This window comes from Tympanuchus pallidicinctus, unplaced genomic scaffold, assembly GCF_026119805.1.
Source record: "Tympanuchus pallidicinctus isolate F22 unplaced genomic scaffold, pur_lepc_1.0 scaffold28, whole genome shotgun sequence".
NCBI lineage: Eukaryota > Metazoa > Chordata > Aves > Galliformes > Phasianidae > Tympanuchus > Tympanuchus pallidicinctus.
This window is the reverse complement of record NW_026294745.1, coordinates 1,949,981-1,968,211: the sequence shown is the minus strand read 5'-3', so window position 1 is coordinate 1,968,211 and position 18,231 is coordinate 1,949,981. Positions and strand designations below refer to the sequence as shown.

Here is an 18,231-nt window from a genome sequence, read left to right as displayed (position 1 = left end):
ATGAGAAACCATTCTTAGTCAGCTCCTACACTACATATGTGAACAAGATTTAGCCTGACTTTTGACTCGAGAATAGAGTTGCTGTCAGTCTGAACCAATTTAAGATCTCTACCTTGATTCCCAAGTTAAAACATAAAGTCATCAGTCTTTGGTGGACGAGGATCCAGCATCCTGGCCCAAGAAACATTTGTTTGCTCACCAACAACTTGCAGATATACAGCCACAAAGGATTTTTGCCAGGCACATTTATTTGCAGGAAGACTCATACAAGCTATTTTGGTAAACCAAACATGCCACAAAGATACACACCGCCAGACTTAAGTAAAAGCATTTCGTGCAATTTTTGTGACAGGCCAACTTAAGATGTTGGCAGTTACCCAGGTCTGAGCACCTCTGATTGCCCTCCTTACCTTCGGGTCAATCTCCCCCAGCACATCACTGAGCAGCTGCAACAGCTGCACCGACTCTAAGGAGTCAAACGTGATTAAATTGTAGTTCTTCCTGAAGGGCTCCTGATTGAGCTTCTCAACAATGAACTGGATTTGGTCACTCATGGTCGCGTCCTGGAAGAACCTCTGCAGGAGAGCCGGACGAGACGCCACGAGGCCTCAGCGGGGCCAGGGAGCTGAGGGCTGCCGGGAGTGCGGCTGAGCTCGCAGCTCAGCGAGGCCTTCAGCAGCACTGCGGCCTTCAGCCTGCACCGGGCTCGATACAGCCAGCCCCTCACCCCCGAGAGGGTGATGAAAACTCTCAAGAGAGCGCGGGCGGAAACAGCCAGGCCCTCTCGGGGCCACCCCGTGCCGTGAGGTAACTGAGCCGGGGCCGCCTCGGCCTTCACCCCCGGCTCGCGCCTCCACGTTACCCTGGTAACGGTTGCCAGGCCTGGCGATGACGTCACTTCCGGACGTGCCACGCGGGCTTCAGCTGGAGAGGCGCGCGCATGCGCAGAGCGGCGCATGGAGTTCTGACCTCTACGGAGGAGCTGGGACAGAACGGAGCCGTTCGGGTTGTGGGGACCGGGTCCCTCTCCCTTCTTCACATCATGCTGCATGGGGGGGCAGCCCGAAGCAGCCCTAAAAGCATCGCAGCCTGCCCTGGGTTTCGCATCCCACTCCCACTGTGAGCCTGGGGGAGGTCGCTGTGCCCCCGCAGTGTACACGCAATGTTCTGTGCGGGGCGTTCACAGAACAACGCTCTCGAAGCAAGGAACGGCGGCAATAGGGCTTGTATATAGGTTTTGGATTTTGGAGCCTCTGCTCTTTAGTTAGCTTTGTGGATTGTCTTAGAAACACACGTGAGTCCACATGTGATGGAGTAAAACACGCAGTGAGTCATTACATTGGTGCTGTTAAATTGAAATGCACAGGTTGTTTATTCGGTAAGAAGCAATCATAAATGTAACACTTTGCAATTCTAAACAATGTTTCCATCTTAGATTACTTCCCCTCTTCTTTCCCGGGAATAGGAAATATCTCATAAAATACTAATTTACCCATTTTTTTTCTAAAAGCCTGAGAAGTGACATCACATGTCTGTCCTTGCTTTTCACTGGCTGAACAAAGTCACAAAGGGGATGGATGAGCTGCTCTTGATTGTACATGAAAGCTGCAATGGAGCCAGGAACATAATCCAAGTCTCCTGACTCCTGGATTTGAACTTTAAAAACCAGATCGTGTTTCCTTTGTGCTTTCTGTCTGCACACTGACCTTTAGGAATCGTACTACCTACAAGTTCCCAGAAGGGATCCACTTTCCTTTGACATGCTTTCCTGGTATCAATTACACTTTTCTTCTGATTAGTATTTTGAGCATATAGAATGCACAGGGGGAGCAAATGAAAATGGTATTTTCTGTAGAGGCACTGGGGATGAGTTCTGCTCCCTGTAGGTGACACTGATGGGTAATAGGAAGTGGTGGGTGTCATCAATCCTGGGCATTACTTCCTTAATTCTGGAGAAACAGAGTGTTTCTGCAAACATGGATGCACGTCCTCAGTCCTCAATACAGGGAGAGAACAGACTGTGCTCACAGTGCTGAGATGAGAGGGTGTGGATCTGGGCTGGATATGGCCAGGAGGTGCTGCTCTGACCTTCTCTTTCACTCCTCACACCTTCCGAGAAGCAAAGGACTGTCCCCTGCGTTTCATGTCTCCTTAATGGTATAGAGATGACAAGGAAGAGAAAGGATGCTTGAAAATTAGAAAACCCCAAGATCAGACAAGAAAAGATGCCAAGATTGAATCACTCTGTCATGATGAAAACCCAGGAACTTGGATCATTCTGAGTCTGAGAGGGAAACAAGACCTCTCTGATGAGAACTCAGGGTGAGCTCCAGCATGCTGGCCTGTTTGAATGTACTTATGATTCAATACCAGAGCAAAATTATACATCAGAGTTCCTTGAGACTTCTCATGTCAGGGAAAACATGGGGGATCCTGTGGTATCTTTTCATGATCCCTTCTTCCAGTGGTTTTGTGCTATTTATCCATGCAGCCCATTGTAGCCAGACTGCTACCCCAGGTTACCTACACACTACTTGATATTTGCCCTCAGTAATAGTGCATGAATTTTCTGAAACTTACTTCTTAAAAAAAAACAAACAAAACCAACCAACCAAACAAACAAACAAAAACCAGTATAATAGCTTATTCTAGAATGTCTTGACTTCTGTATGACAATCTTCATAGACATAAAAGATATCATAGCTTTTAGTTCAGCCTTGGGTAAATGTCAGAGGAGGCAGTTGAGAATTCTGATGTGCTATCTGAATCAAATCTTACTGAATTGAAGGCCACTGTTTATATACATCTGTTGCATAATTCCATGGGCATTTTCCAAATTCTCAAGTTAGCGTGCATGAAGAGTCATACAGAGTTTCAAGCAAAGTTTCCTGATGACTAGAGAATTGTTAGAACAGTGCATCCCTGTCATCCTATTCAATTCCCTGGATAGGGTTTATGCTTTATACTGCTTGGGAAGAGCGTATAGAAATTGCTTATTGAAAAGGTGCCATGCAGAGGCAATGAGCAGAAGAAAAACAATGAAGCACAATAAACTATCCAGACCAATTTAGATCTGCAGGCACATCTTCATTACTCTCTCCTGTCTTTCTCCTCCCTTTATAGCTACAGCTGTGTGGATGACTGCCTTGTAAAACTGCAAGAGCTCGAGCATAGAGGCCAGCAAATCAGAGTGGAACGAAACCTGAGCAAATCGAAGTTGTGCTCCACAGGCAAAGAGAGATCACCTTATATGGGAACATCCATGGACAAGAAGATGAATGCATCTGCCCTTGCTGCTGAGGTCAGATCCCAAACAGATAGAAGATGTTAATGTGAAAATGAGAGTGTTTAGGAAGCAAAGACAACGCTCACTGAAGCTTATTTTATACAACCCAGGTCCTCTTGTTTCTTTTTCATTTGTTTGTTTTTCTTATTTAATAATAAATATTGTTATATTTGTATATAACTGTAAGTCTGACTGGCATATATTAAAAATCAATATATTTGTATCTGTTCTAGCACCTAAATGCATCCCAAGTTTGTTTCTGGTTCTTACCAATTGTGTCTTTTTTTGTTGTTATTACACAGCAGGATTTTGTCTGTCAGTCTCTAATATCAACTATAGCAATATGGATTGTGGTCAGCAAATAAGGAATGACTGCTGATGTCTCAAAAAATTAAGCCTCTTAGAATGTGATCTGTTCCTGTGTGCTAAAAGACCAGTCTGATTCCACATGCTTTGTCACAGCTACAGCAATAGGCAGCATCCTAGGTGATTTAAAACAGTAAAGGAAGAAAGACATTACCTCTGTGTTGCAGTCTTTGAACATTTGGTGCCTCTGTGCAGGTCTTCTGTTGCAAGAGAGAGTAGCCTAGTCCTTTAAAGATAAGTGTGATAGATTGTGATCCAAGCTTCTTTTCTTTCAGACTTCGAGAATAAGATTTACAGATCCCACCTCAACTGCTCTGCATTTTTACAGCTCCTTTGTTTATAGCATCAGATGGTGGCTTCACACCTGCTCCTTGACCCCATGGGCCAGTTGCCAGTATTTGGTTTGCAGCTCACTGACCAGCTTGTGCATGGAACTGTGCAGTGTGAGAAACCACAGACAAGGTTATATACCTTGCTCTGCTCAGCACTGTGATTTTGTTACCCAGTTGAACTGCCTCTTAGTACCATGACCTGGCAGAAAACCATCCTGAGACCAAATAGGACAGTGTCCTATGCAACCTGAAGTAAAAAGCTGAAGATCCCTGTGGCCACTGGTGTCCCAAAAGCTTGCTTTACCATTGCCATTCTTGCGTGGGCATTGCCACCCCTGCAGTATAGATTTGGACGTGAATGGCACCTTCTTTGCACTAGTGCAAATTGTTGGGTGGTGGGGACTCAGGCTCAGAGGGAGGCCAACATCATGCTAGTTTCAGTCCTTTTAGCTTGATCTCTGCATTTGCCCAAGCTTCAGGCAAAGCATCCGCTTGCATGTCATTCACTGTGTAGTGCTGAGAGCAAGAGCAGGTGGTTGCAAGAAGGTTGACATGCAAACCTCAAGGAGAGTCCAGTGAGGTACTGGCCCACATAGTGATGTAGCAGTGCCTTCTCCTGGAACGCCAAGCAGCAGAATTTGCAGTGGAGTACTCAACTTCTGGTGGGACCAGAACAGCTGGAAGGTTATTTTTGCAAATGGACAATGATGCTGTTTTTGAGAAGAGCTATACGGGAGCCTGGAAAAACACGGGCAGGAGCCTCCTGACCTTCATGCACTGCTGCTCTCCCAGTGTAGTAGTGCTGCTCTGAGCTGCTTTCACCATCTAAGCAGCTTTTTCTGCACTGATGTTCCTGTAGCTCTTGGTTTCCCCCTTGCAAATGTAGACACGGGAACCATCAAGATTCCTCTGTGGTGGCTGAAGCTATCCAGCACGTCATGGAACCATGGTTAGTGATGCACCCACAGCCAGCTAGAGAAGTGGTTGTAAATGATCAGCTCATTTTAGAAATACTGAGTAAGATGCATTGGGAAAGGATGTGATATGAGAAGGGCTGCACAATAACCCCAAGGCAGAAACTACTGAGCTTCTTTCTTTATCTCTTTTCTCTGTCTTAAGGCCTTTCGTGTGAAAATAAGTGGCCTCAGCTAATGATCCTGTGGTTTGACCAATGGTAGGTGTTCCAATGTTTATGTGATACCTAATCCTGTTTCTACTGAAGTGTTTTGGAAAAAATGTGTCGAATTCATTCTGCAGACTCGTCTTTTAAGCAATAGAAAAGTATTCCATCCTCCTTCAAGTCAGGGCAGCACCTTCAAAGTGTTTACTACTTCACAAAGTTTTCTCAGTCTGGTTTGAGGTCTGGACAGATTCAGTGAGAGGAAATTCTCCTCCAGACACTGCATAAGTCAGACTTGAGAACTTAGAAGAAAATTCTTTTTTTTCTTTTTCCAACTTTAAACTTTTTAACTTTAAACTTTTTATTTTTAAAAAAGCTGGGCCAGCTGAGGACTATCATTGATATATCTGACATTTAGACTTTTCTCTTTGAAAAAAGTCCGAATTCAGAAATTTAAAGCGCACTACTGATACTCGGTTGAAGGGAATTCAAAAAATCTTCTCTCTCTGAAAACTCCCTTTGTCGCACATAAACGTGGGTGGCTGTGAAGAGCTTGTATTTCTGTCAATGGAAATAAACAGTTCCCTAAAATAAGGCAGATTCCACTAAGAAGTTAGTTTGTCCTTTTTCTTCTCTGGACAGATAAAGAAGGCATTTGATATCCTGTCTCCCACTTCCTTATACTCTTTATTTTTTATTAATATCAAGCTCTGATCCACCAGCTGCCTTTCTTTTGAAGGCCTGTGGTACCATTCTACTCATACAAATTTCTGACTGTGCCTTTAAGTGGTATGGCCTCAAAAGGATGCAAGAATAAAAGAAGACAGCATCAACCACTTGCAGTTTCTATAAGCTCACAGGAAACATTAACAATGGTTGCACGTGGCTGGATGAAGGATCTGTTCAATTATGACTCCCCAAAACTGATCCGTTTTCCGAGTGTTGGATGTGTCTGTGTGAAGTGGTTCATTTATGGAGTTATTGCTGTGTATATTTGGTAAGTGTGGGGTGACGGGAAATGGCACCAAACACAAACAAGTGTTTGTTGTGTTGAGGGTTGTCTGAGTTACAGAGTGGCTTTCAGAGCTGTCAGTTCTGTGGCAGCAACTCCTGATCATTGATTTGGTGTTAGACCACTCTTGTAAGATGGATTTGGCAGTGGGAGTTTTGTGGTGGGATTCTAGCAGGGGAAATTATCTCACAGGGTGGGGTTGTTGAAGTTAAGCTGAGGTTTCACTAACAAATGCTTGTGGTTTCATTTTCTGCTATGCTGTTTTTGTTTCTTGTCTATAAACCCAGACTCACTCCATTGAATAATCTGACATTTACATCAGTTTTTCTGAGATTAGAGTGTGTTCCACAGAGTCTCCCATCAGGACTAGATCTACCTAACAGATGAAATAGCCAATCAAGCTCTTGAAGCAGATTTCAAGAACAATAAGGTGTTTAGGAATAAACAATAATAGATTGCCTCTAAAGGGCAAATTTTCCTCCTTGCTGCCAAAGTAGGGCTGTTTTCAGTGATAAGTCTTTGCTGAACAAAGTCTGCAAGTTCAGAAAGTGATTTATTTCCTATGTGAGGGCAACAAGCCAGGACATGGAGCACACTGATCCCAATCTTGCTAAGAATCAAGTCTGCAGGAAATGCAAGCACCTACTGCTGCTCAGAGCCGGGTTCCTACTGCCAGTTTCCAAAAGCGTGATTATCCCAAAATACTCATCTCCAGAAAGAGAAGGCTGAAGTGCTGTTACAGTAAACAGTATAAATGAAGGAGCACTGATCAAATGCTTTCTGTTTCTGTTCTTTAGCAACATTTGTTCATTCCAGAAGAGTCTGCTGCTGAACCACACCTGTGGCTATGCAACAAGATTGTTTTTCAAAGCAAACCTTTTATATGACTTTTATGTAGTATGGAAACTACTTTCTGGACATACAGTAGTTCTTCAAAGATATCACTGCCTGCATGATTAGATGAGCTAAATCACTTCCTGTCAGTATAAAAATAGAGATGATCTTCTACTATTAACGCACTCAATTCACGAGAAAATGAAAATATTAGGCCAAAGTTTTTGAAGCAATCATCACGAGGCAAAAAAAAAGTCACAACACTGGAAAATTAAAGACTAAATATTCTAACTAGGATATGACCTGAAGTTGTCCACAGCATTTAGGATGGGAAAACAGAAATTCTCTTTGCGCATTTTTCAACTCATTCCTGACAAAGCGAACATTGCAAAGGTGAATTCAAGGAGAACTTGGGCTCAAGCAATCTCTCTTGAGATGACATCTGTCTCACACCAAAAGGGTTGAAAATGCCTGTCTGACTTTACAATGCAGTTCATTTTGTCCAAGAATGATACAAAAAGCCAATTCATTTTATTTTTACGAGCTTTCTTGTCCCCTCTGTTTAATTTGTGCAGTTATAAACTCATTGTTCACAAGCGCTATCAAGAGAAAGAGGAACTTACCAGCTCAGTTTGCATTAGCCTGAAAGGAGTGGCTCATGCAGACAGGATCTGGGATGCAGCAGAATACACCCTACCAACACAGGCAAGTCTTAATTTAATGTCAGCACAATATTCCAATTCTATCAATACATCTGGTTTCTTTCCTGGTACGTCTGCTGGAATGAGCAGTAATATTAAAGGAGACTTAACATTTGAAACAGCAATGTTTTAAGCCAAACCTACCTTTCCCCAACAGGGAAAAAAAGGAAAAAGATTGTTCTTTTCAATGAGAAGTTTGTGGTGCTATTTGTTACACTTTTTTTTACTATATCAGTTTAATATTTTTATAGTAACAAACCTAGGAGCTCCATACAGCTATACTCCAGTATAGCTGTACTAAACACAGTATTGTTATTGCTAGTTAATGCTATTGTGTCTTTCTAGGTTGTAATGCCAGTATTTAAAAAAAAACATCAGTGTCTTTTTGCCTTGACTGCTCATTTGTGCCCTGATGCTGTCTCTGGCTTTTCCTGTTTGAGCTGGGGAGAATTTGAGCATCTGCTGTGGGGAGATAGAGCAGCAACAGCCTTGTTGTCCTACCAGGTGATGTCCTGAAGAGGCTGAGGTCTGAACAAAGTATGTGAAATTTCAGTCATATTCATTTTCTTTTCCCCATGTAGACAAGAGACTCTTTTTTTGTGATGACCAATGTCATTCGGACAGACAATCAGATTCAACAGACTTGCCCTGAGGTAAACATTGTTTTGTAATTTATACTTAAGATGATGGTATTGAATACCAATAGCCAGTAGTTAACAGAAAATGTTGGTGTTAGTGTAAAAGAGCAGACTGTGGGACAGTCCTGTACAAGCAAATACAGCTGCTCTTTATGCTTGTATCTCATTAGGTAACATGCAAACTAACCTAATTATTCATTTTCTTTCCTTCACTCTGCTATTTCTTGGGGAATCAGTTTGTTGGCTGAGATTTTCTCTTGCATCAATGAGCTTGCCAACCCTACCTGCATTGCTTTTAGGAAGTAGTGACACTCAAGCCAGTGCAGCTTCTCTGGCTATGCTGCTGCCCTTTTGAGAACAACCTGAAGGGATGTTGGAGTTACAGAAATGCTCTCACTGTTGCTCATTCCCACGTCTTCCCATTCCTCCTTTCCGTAGCTCAAACCTGGCAGTCAGCTTCAGCTCTCCTTTCTCGTTCATCCAGCTGGCCTAGAAGTGGGTCTTTGCAGAGCAGTTCCCAAACATAAGTTGACTTTCACTGCCAAAAGTTTTTGGGGCTGTTTATAAAAAAAAAAAGTAAATAGTCCAGTATTAGATTTATTGTACTTAGCATTATAGAAAACAGGAAATGACATAAATAACAAAAGAAAATGTTATTGTAAGGAGAGACATTGTATGGAGAGACACACATATTGCTCTTCCATGTCTTTTTCTTTCAGTATCCCATTGCCAAAGCTATCTGCTCTTCAGATAAGTCCTGTGAAAAAGGGATTGCAAATGTCCACAGTAATGGTATGTAAATGGTATTTTCAGACTGAAATATTGTTTGTGAGTACTATCTTCTATTGTGTTATTGACCAGTGCAGAACATGCAAGTTCCAGTTTGGAGAACTGCAGCAGGACAGAGAGAGACCTGAGAACAGATTTTCAAAACCACAAAACAGTTTTTTACCAGCTAGTGCATGCCCTTACTAAAAGGAGAAAGTGTGGAAGGAAGCAGAGAAAGGGGAAATGTGAAGAGTACAGACTGTGGCATAGAGGAGGTCTCTCATAGTCACTCCTGTTGGTGTCTGTGGCTGCTCAGCAAGGGGGGTGACTGCAGGATCTATCTGAAGTGTCTGTAACATCTGATAGTAGTTCTCAGAATAAGAGAAACAATTTGTGTCTTTCACTGGGGACTGGTTGTCCAGAAGACATCATACAGTTTTCATCAGCTGTGTGAGTTCCTTGTAGTGCTGAGATTCCCCAGATTCAGGCTGCTGGCTGAATTATATCTTTCCCTAGTAAAGTCTGAGTGTTCACAGAAAATTCTGACTCTCTGGGAATGCAGTAAGAATCAAGGTTTTCTACATACATTTAGAGAATCACAGAATCATAAAATGGCTTGGGTTGGAAGGGATCTTAAAGATTGCCTAGTTCCAGCCCCAATGCCATTGGCAGAGATGCCACCCTCTATATCCTTGTTTATATCCTTGTTTAATTTGCTCATGTTGAATTAAACTTCTAGTTGAAACGGTTTCTCAATTTATATCAAGACTTAGATATGTCAGGACATGTAAAACTGAAGGAAATTACTTCACCCATGATCCAAACAACAACAAGCTCTGTTAACCCAAGCAAGTGGCTAAATAAGGACTGGTGAAGACATGGATGACCATAATTTGGGTAATTCTTAAAGTCTTCTCCATAGAAAGCTATGAGAATCTGAAATGTAAAAATCTCTCCATGTCATTTGAGGATGAATCTACTGACATGCTGAAGCTGTCTAGATGGTACAAAGTGTTTGTGTTTGCTGAGCAAGAGCTTGTTCTTCTACAGGAGTTCAAACTGGAAAATGTGTCCGTTATAATGCAACTTATAAAACCTGTGAGATCAAGGCGTGGTGCCCTGTTCAAATGGAAGAAAGCCCCCCTGTGTAAGTAACAAAATTGTTCTCATTTGTTGTCAAAAAGAGAGTTTAACAGTCCTACAACTTTAGGATAATCACTTTGCCTAGGTGCAGGTGTATCTCAGGTATCTAAACCAGCCATATCTATCAGGTATCTAATCACAGCCATAACTATAGCTAAATACGTTACTTCTAACACTGTCCTGCCCTGTGATTCTGCAGTGAAGCCTTCAGTCTCAGCATCACACAGCTGCCACAGAAACAATTTTAGATGTCACAGGCTCATCTTGAATTCACTCGAGGCATTTGAATGATGAATTCAAATGTCAAGGAAAATGCATCAACATAACACAGGTTTTCTAACTTGAGGTTCTCAGTGCTGTGGTGTAGAAGCTCTGTGTGGGTTCCTTTACCACAGTGACCACTCAAACCAGTAGTGCTAGACTAGTTGTTGTCTGTGCTGCAGAGTAGCTTTTAGGGGTCCAGTCTAGACTGAAGAACATCTCTTCATCCTTTCTAGGCAGGTGATGAAAACTTCAGTGCTGGCTATATGTAATAGAAAACTGAAGAAAACTGTAGGTAACAAAGATGCTGTGACTCAGAGAGTGGAATGGAGGGGCCCTGTAGGCATCTTTTTCTGTAACCACATGACGGTGTACTATTCTAGGATGAAAATGTTCAATTTCCTTTCTGAGTCAGCCAAAGCATGAAGAAATTCTAGAAAAGGCTTTATTTCAACAGCAATGATGGAAATTGCACTCTAAGAAAGCAAATGACTAATCAATTTTAGCTTCTCTGCACCGGCTTTTGAAATACATGAGTAAGAAACCAGGTCAATAATCACTCTGAGTAGTGATACAAGCATGATTCTGTGCCTGTATTCTATCTCTTCCCTAAGTCAAAGATTTTTGCAGACGGAGCATTTTTTCCCCAGCCAGGTCCCATCCAAATCTCACAGTGCCTCCTGCAGTAACTTCTGCTGAGTTCTTTTCCCCTCTTTAAAGGAATTGCCATTCCCTTCTCCTGCAGACAGAGCTGTGTTCTGAAAAAGGCTTTGTCCAACGACAGAAAGGATATGACTGTTCATACAGCATCCTGTCTGTAAAGACAGCAAGGAAACTATCTGTTCATGCGCACAAATTCTCAGCTGCCAAATGTTACAGACTCTCACTATTATTATTCTGTAGCAAGATTTATATGAGAAGTCTCATGAGCTCATATTTCATCTGCACGTAGGGACTCAATTTAGGTTCAGCCCACATAAGAAAGTGCAAAAGGGAAAGAACTGTTTATACCTCAAACTAAGAAAATGACCTTTATCTTTCTTGATCCTCTGAGCCAATTCTCTCCCTGCTTCTCAGTCTCTTTCTCAGGAAAATATTCCTCCCACTGACAGCTTTCCAGGTAAAAAATTAGCATAAGATTAATTGATGTATTTAAAAGTTAGTTGATTTGATGTTTCTTTTTTAGGCCAGCAGTTCTGAGGAGTTCTGAAGATTTCACAGTGCTTATAAAGAACAACATTCACTTCCCCACATTTAATTACACCGTGTAAGTGCCAGTATTCCTCCATGCTTTCTGAAGAGTGAGTGGTTGTGCTCTGAAGAAAAGGTTGTATAAATCGGCACCTTATATATCTTCAGGGCTTTATCTGCATGAGCAACAAACCACAAGCCTTTAAAAGATTGGTTCTTCAGAAACAAGAGAAATAAGAAGACCTTGGGAACACAGCCTCCCAGCATAGCTCTATTTCTCTTCAGGCAAAGGACAGTAGAATTGCTCAGTCAGATATTCCATTCACGTTAGGGTAAAGTCATTAAATTATACCATAACTGATGTGAGACTCAGAGTCTAAGTCAAAATCTTTTGTTTACACAGGTAAACTGTTGCTTGTAACACATCCAAAGAGTAGAGAATTCATCTTGATTTGCAAATCTCATAGGAACAAACAGACCCGGTAGCTGTGAAAACAAAAGCTCATACAAGTAAAATCTGAGCACATTTAACACAGCTGCCAGCCACTGTGAAATCTCTTAGTTGTATTTATAGCTGTTCTAACTTTTGCTTTTAGATTTTAACAACTGTATGTGTTCTTCATAGGCAAAATATTTCACCCAAATTGAATACTTCCTGCAAATTCAACAAGGTAACTGACCCACTGTGTCCGATATTCCGCTTGGGAGACATCCTTCTGGAAGCAAAAGAGAACTTTTCTGAGGTGGCAGTCAAGGTCTGCAATATTACTTTTTTTTATACTCTCTGTTAAAACATTTTCTAGTCTTCCTTCCTCCATGTTTTGCTGTACGCCATGTTGTTCTAGGTTTAGAAACTGATTGTTTGAGAAGCAGTGTAACCTCAAATTGAAAGGATTAAATGTGCTTAACATTTCACAGCATGGGACCCACATTGACAGCGTCGATAGAATATGGTTGATATTGCTGTAGTATGTAGAGGTCCTTCAGCAAAACAACATGCACTTAGATAGGTCTTATAGAAAGCTGTCCTTCGTGGTCATCTTTTAATTCTACTAAAGTACATTCTAAATCATGTTGTTTGGAGAGAGAATCATCGAAAAGTAAGACTGGCACAAATGGTAGCTTATATTTGGCATTAAAAAAATAGACATTTATTTTTCACATTGTATTTTTGCTCTATTCTTTAGGCTGTTAAGCTAAATGCCCATAGCACAGTATCCAGCCACACCTTTGGCAAGTTTATATTAATGGATGGGTAGATGAAAAGTAGAGACAAAGTGTCCCAAGAAGAGTCATCATTTAAGCCAGAATTATTGAGTCTTAGCATGGCACAAGGGCACTAAGGATGAAAAATTTGGACTGGGTGTCTACTGCATTTATATCTGCAATTTGGCTTTTGGTTTGAGCCAAGATAAAATTGCCATCACAGTGTTTTAGCTACATCCACATTTGTGCTACTAAAATGAAGAAGGATAGGCAGAAAATAGGAAGAGTCAGAATGAATGTTTGCTTATAGATCACGCAATTAAGACACTCCCATCAAAGACTGTTTGATGAGCAAAAGTTGTTTCTGAGTTAGTATGCATAAGGAGATGTATCCCAGCCAATGGCATCCCTCAAATCTCTGCTGTCTTTAACAGATATCCAGCAAAGGCAGCAATCAGAATAATCCCTGTGCTTGTTTCCAGGGAGGAATCATTGCCATTGAGATTAAATGGGACTGTGACTTAGACAGGTGGTCTTACTCCTGCAGTCCAGAGTACAGCTTCCGCCGCCTGGATGACAAAACAAGAACCCAATACCCTGGTTTCAGCTTGAGGTAAAAAAAACAAAACATTACATAAAGGAAGTAGGATGTTTCTGAATGAAGGCAAAGTGTGGAGAACGACAGCTTGGAATAACAAAATGTTTGACTGTTCTTTGGCCTTGTAGTCAAGTCCTTAACCTGCAGTTATTGCAGCTGTATAGATACATTCTCATGATCATCTCAAAAATAGCATGCTCATGTGGCAGGAGGTTTTATTTCTGTGCTGAAAGGCCTAGAAAATTCCCACAAGTATTTGAGGAGCTAACATGGAAAATAGTTTGGGCAGATTCTACCATATGGCAATTGAGGCTTGAAACTGCCTAAATTTGTGTTTCCCGAGGAGATTAAATAAAATAAAAAAGTATTTTGCTTCCATCTGGGTAACCCCACAGTTCCCAAAGCAAAATTAATTGCAAAGCAAATGAAAGCTTTTGGTTCTTTGTACATACAACAGATTCATGCAAATTTTTAATGAAAAATCTTGATGCGACTCCAATTCTGAGTAGTTACACAATTTGTCAAATGCTTATCAGTGTTTAAGACTGAAGTTGTCCCTCAGATCTAGGTCAAAACTCTTGCGTAACAGCACTTTTTTTACTCATGGCATGATTATTGTTGTGGGTTTTCATACGTTTGTGATGCTAACATGAGTGCCATAACTGTCTGAGAGCTGCCAACATATTCCAAAGCTGCGTCCTGCTGGAGCTGTGCAAACAAGGAACAAATAGGTGTCAGCTCTGAGCTGACAACCATAGACAAGAGATGGGGAAGAGCACAAGAAAAAATTGAGATGATACTGTGAGGCAAAGCCTTCCTGATGACTAGAAGTTTGTGGGACAGTCAGGTCAGATGCTGGGCGAAATACTCCTCATCAAGCTGGCTTCAGCCCCTTGAGTTTGGAAGGCTGAAAAGGCAGGAGAAAGAAGACAAGAAACTACATTCCCTTTTGTGTTCTCTAGCTTTGTATCATTACATTCATCAGCTGCACAGATCTTCACTTGTTCTTTTGCAGGTTTGCAAGGCACTATAAGCTAGCAAATGGGACAGAGCAGAGAACTCTTTTCAAAGCCTATGGAATACGGTTTGATGTCCTCGTGTTTGGCATGGTAAATGCGACTGTTGTTCCTTCTGAAGGGAAGAGAGAAGAAAATTTGCTATTTCTTTAGTCCTGCTTCTGCCATATACCCATTTCTTTTCTTCTGTCCATCGTTCTGGGATGGAAGTCATGTCAGATGAGTAGATCTAAACTCAGCTGAGCAGCGTAATGAGCAAAGTTTAAGAGGAAATAGCAGAATTAAGAAAGAAGGATTGTTGTTTAGACTGAAAGCATGACAAGGTTTCTTGCCTGCTGTGAACCCTGTGTGTCACCACCATTTCCTTCTCAAATTATTTATTTTTCCCTGCAAAGTGCCTGAGATGGTCTATGAAATCTTGAGATTGAATGAATGAATCACTGCAAAGAGACAAAACCAGAAATGCCGTGATGCTGAGTGAACGTCAAAGATCTTGCTTTCCAATTATTATTTTCTGCTTCCTTTAGGGTGGACAATTTAAACTGATCGAACTCTTTACATTCATTGGGTCCACAATCGCCTATTTTGGTTTGGTGAGAGACTTATTTTTTTTGTGTATCTTGAACTAGTTCTGGAGATAGGGTCTCATTAAGAAAGAGGAATCACTACTTGTTTTTCTTTCATGCGCAGGCTGTGACTGCTATAGAGATGTGTTTTCTCTTTTACAATTGCTCCAGCTGCTGCAAAATACCATTCTGTGAAAATTTAATCAGGAAGAAGTATGAGACTGTGCTGATGCCAGAACAGGTAAGGAATGCAAATTGTTCATTCTTGCTTCACTGCTGGGCTTTGTTCTCCTGCACCCTGCAGCAGCTTGCAGCTGTGGTTTGAGGAGATAAGGGAGTTTTGAGAGAGGGACTGCAGGGTCCAGTGCAGTAAGGAATGGGCAAAGAGAACTGCTTCCTCCTTTTTTCATGCCAGAGAATCTCCAGGAAACTTCCAAAGAGCTGTGCACTGCTGCAGTGTGCTTACACACAGAGCCTTGGCATGGCAGAGCCCCACCAGCCCTACCAGGGAAACCCGTAGGGAATCGTGAGCCTTCAAAATGGTAGAAAGGTGCTGTGAAAAGGTTGTCCATTCAGAGGGCATTGCTCAAAGCCTCTTCCCTGCCAATTCTGCATTGGCTCTTCCTATGTCTCAAGACATCTCTGGTTGTTCCATTGGGCTGTATGTACTAATTCCCTAGCATTTTAGAGAAGGGCACAGAGAAACTCTCCACATAAAGACTCTGCACAGCCACACTCTTGCAGTTAGTTCTGCACTGTCTCTTGTCGTTATTTCTGTCTGTCCCCAGTGCTGTCCACATCCTTGCTATCCCAGATACTGGAAATCTCTACCCTTGCTGCATGCAATTGCAAGGGATTTTTGCTGGAGTACAGACCGCAGAAGCCAAACCCATGGTGAGATCTCCGTTCTGTCTCCAGTTCTGTAAGCAACTACTTGAGCTGACAGTGCTGATTTCTTCTGCTTCACAGGTGATGTTTGTGTCCTATGTCGATAAGCCACACATTACTTTGATAAAGATGCCTCTGGAAACAAGCTTGCAGAATGCTGAAGGCAGCAGTTTCGAGGTAAATGCAGACACTTAACATTTGAGATTTCCTCCTCAAAGGAGAAAGCTGAGGAATGCAATTTCAAACTGATTTGAATTTCCCCCCTCCTCATATTTCAAGATTAAACCTTGAGGAACTGAAAATAGATTCATATTTCCCCTTCAAGTTAGTAAGTCCTGTGATCAGAAGATCCATGTTTAGAGTCAGCTAAAAGCTGCTGTTTTCCTGTGGTGGGCATGTGCCAGTGGGAGTGTGTTGGTGTTGAAACATCTTCTAAGGTGTCGATTTGATTTTGCTGTGGTGGGTGCTGGCAACACAGAAAGACAATCCTCCTCCAGATCTGCTGATCTGTCATCATTATGCCTATTGTGCTGTGTCAAATGAAACACCCGATGTTGAGGATCACTGCTGTAAATTCTCTCCGCAGATGGGCGAAGCAGCAGCAAATGTTATATTCTCATTTATTTGGGAAATTGTTTTCCAGAGCCATCCCGTGAAATTCTACGATCCTCGCACCTGCTGCACCCATGAGTCCAACAAGAACCACAGCACTGCACAGTCTGAGCTCAGGCTGCTCAAACAAAGCATCTCTTCCGCAGACTGCCCTGAGTGGTGCTGCTGTGGTCAATGCCAGGTGACACAGAAGTACCACGAGCAGCTCTGCTGCCGGAAAAAAGAGGGGCAGTGTATCACAACCACCTATTGGTTTACACAGCTGGTGTTGTCCAGAGACACTCTGAATAAAGCCCTTCTCTATGAAGACCCCTTTCTGGACCTGACAGGTCACAGTTCCAACGGCCAGCTGCGTCGCATTGCTTACAAGCAGTACATTCACTGGCGCTTCGGCTCTTTTGAGCTGGAGGACAGAGCTGTCATCCCAAGCTGCTGCAGGAGGCTGATTAGAAATTCTTATCCCAAAGCAAACGGCAACTATACTGGTTTTAATTTGGAATGAGGATGCAGCTTACCTTGGCTCATATTGTGGATTTTTAACCTATTTCTTTTATGTACCTATAGAAGAAGAAAAAGCATACGATTTTCCAAGATCTGCTATGCAGCTGAATTCTTGTGTACTGTCATTGGAGAGGGACAATTGCCTACTGCTTGGCTTAGAGTTCCTTTGGTTCCAAACAATGTTCCTTTGGTTTGGAATTGTAGCCTCTGGGGTGAATTCTTGGTGCTACATTTTAGTGAGAAGTTCCAGCCCTTTGCCTTTGCTTTGGCGTGTACCAAAATTCCAGATGAATCAGGAGATGACCAACAGCCTGAAAATAAGGTAAAGGATCTTCTCCAGGCATCACCCCTGAGAAGCCCAAGAGATACGACTCGAAAATGTCATCCTATGTGTTTCTATCCCCTCACCTCACCACCATGCTGTGGCCCTGGATCAGGACTAATAAGAGGCTGCTGTGCTTGTATGTTTGTAACTGTTAAAGGCCTCACAGTCCATCCAGATTAAACAGGCTTATTTTAGATTTCAGTGACACAAAGCATTTTCTGAAAAGCCCAGCTGTTCTCTCGCTTAAATCAGGAATTACGATGTAAAGTACTTACACCATCTTTGTGTAATATTTGCAGGCATTTCATTCATATGCATTGAATTTTAATGCTAAGTCTTTGGCCTCCTGTTTGCTCTTAGCTTCAAGCAGGCCTTGCCTCCTACACCTCCTCCTACAGAACCCAGCACAGCACAGGTTGCTTTGTGCTGTGATGCCGCAGCCCAGGAGCACCGCATTCAGGGTTGTTTCATCTGTGCTCCAACACCTTTCCAGTCCTTTCTTTTTGCTGCCCTTGGACATGTTCTATTTTTGGTGAAACAAGGTGAGATGGGTTGTCATTTGTATATTCCACATCCCTTTCAACTGAGCTTTGTTCTTTCCGAGCTACACCAGCAGTTTGCCATTTCAATTTCCCACATGTATTTTAAAATAAATTGCCTGTAGATGATGCAAGCCGCATTGTGTCCTCAGTTGTAGCATTACATCCGTGTTCACGTTGCATCATTTTTTATATCTGGGGTGGAAAAAGATTACAGTTGGCGTTACCACATCCCTGTTCTGACACACGTGCTGGCCTTCCTCTGGGAAGAATTATAGAATGATAAGTTGGAAAAGGCAACAAAGATCACCAAGATAAGCCCACCAAG

General features: G+C 42.2%; 2 protein-coding genes across 5 annotated transcripts in view; one reads left to right on the top strand and one right to left on the bottom strand.

Annotated features, from left to right (window-relative positions):
* IFT81 (intraflagellar transport 81) overlaps positions 1 to 805 on the bottom strand; it is a 45,167-nt gene extending 44,362 nt beyond the window's left edge. For all 4 annotated transcript variants that reach the window (XR_008208678.1, XR_008208677.1, XM_052691293.1 and 1 more), the window contains exon 1: positions 411 to 805. Coding sequence is in view for 2 of the 4 variants with exons in the window: in XM_052691293.1 (XP_052547253.1) it covers positions 411 to 554 (144 nt within the window). In the remaining 2 variants the exon portion in view is untranslated. The remainder of the gene's footprint in view (positions 1 to 410) is intronic.
* Positions 806 to 5,810: 5,005 nt separating this feature from the next.
* P2RX7 (purinergic receptor P2X 7) lies at positions 5,811 to 18,037 on the top strand. The gene is made up of 13 exons (XM_052690909.1): positions 5,811 to 6,101; positions 7,526 to 7,655; positions 8,233 to 8,304; positions 9,009 to 9,081; positions 10,108 to 10,204; positions 11,648 to 11,728; positions 12,278 to 12,407; positions 13,341 to 13,471; positions 14,472 to 14,565; positions 15,000 to 15,065; positions 15,163 to 15,279; positions 16,008 to 16,103; positions 16,570 to 18,037. The coding sequence occupies exons 1-13, from the start codon at positions 5,896 to 5,898 to the stop codon at positions 17,038 to 17,040; spliced, it is 1,764 nt and encodes a 587-aa protein (XP_052546869.1). The 5' UTR covers positions 5,811 to 5,895; the 3' UTR covers positions 17,041 to 18,037.
* Positions 18,038 to 18,231: the final 194 nt, after the last annotated feature.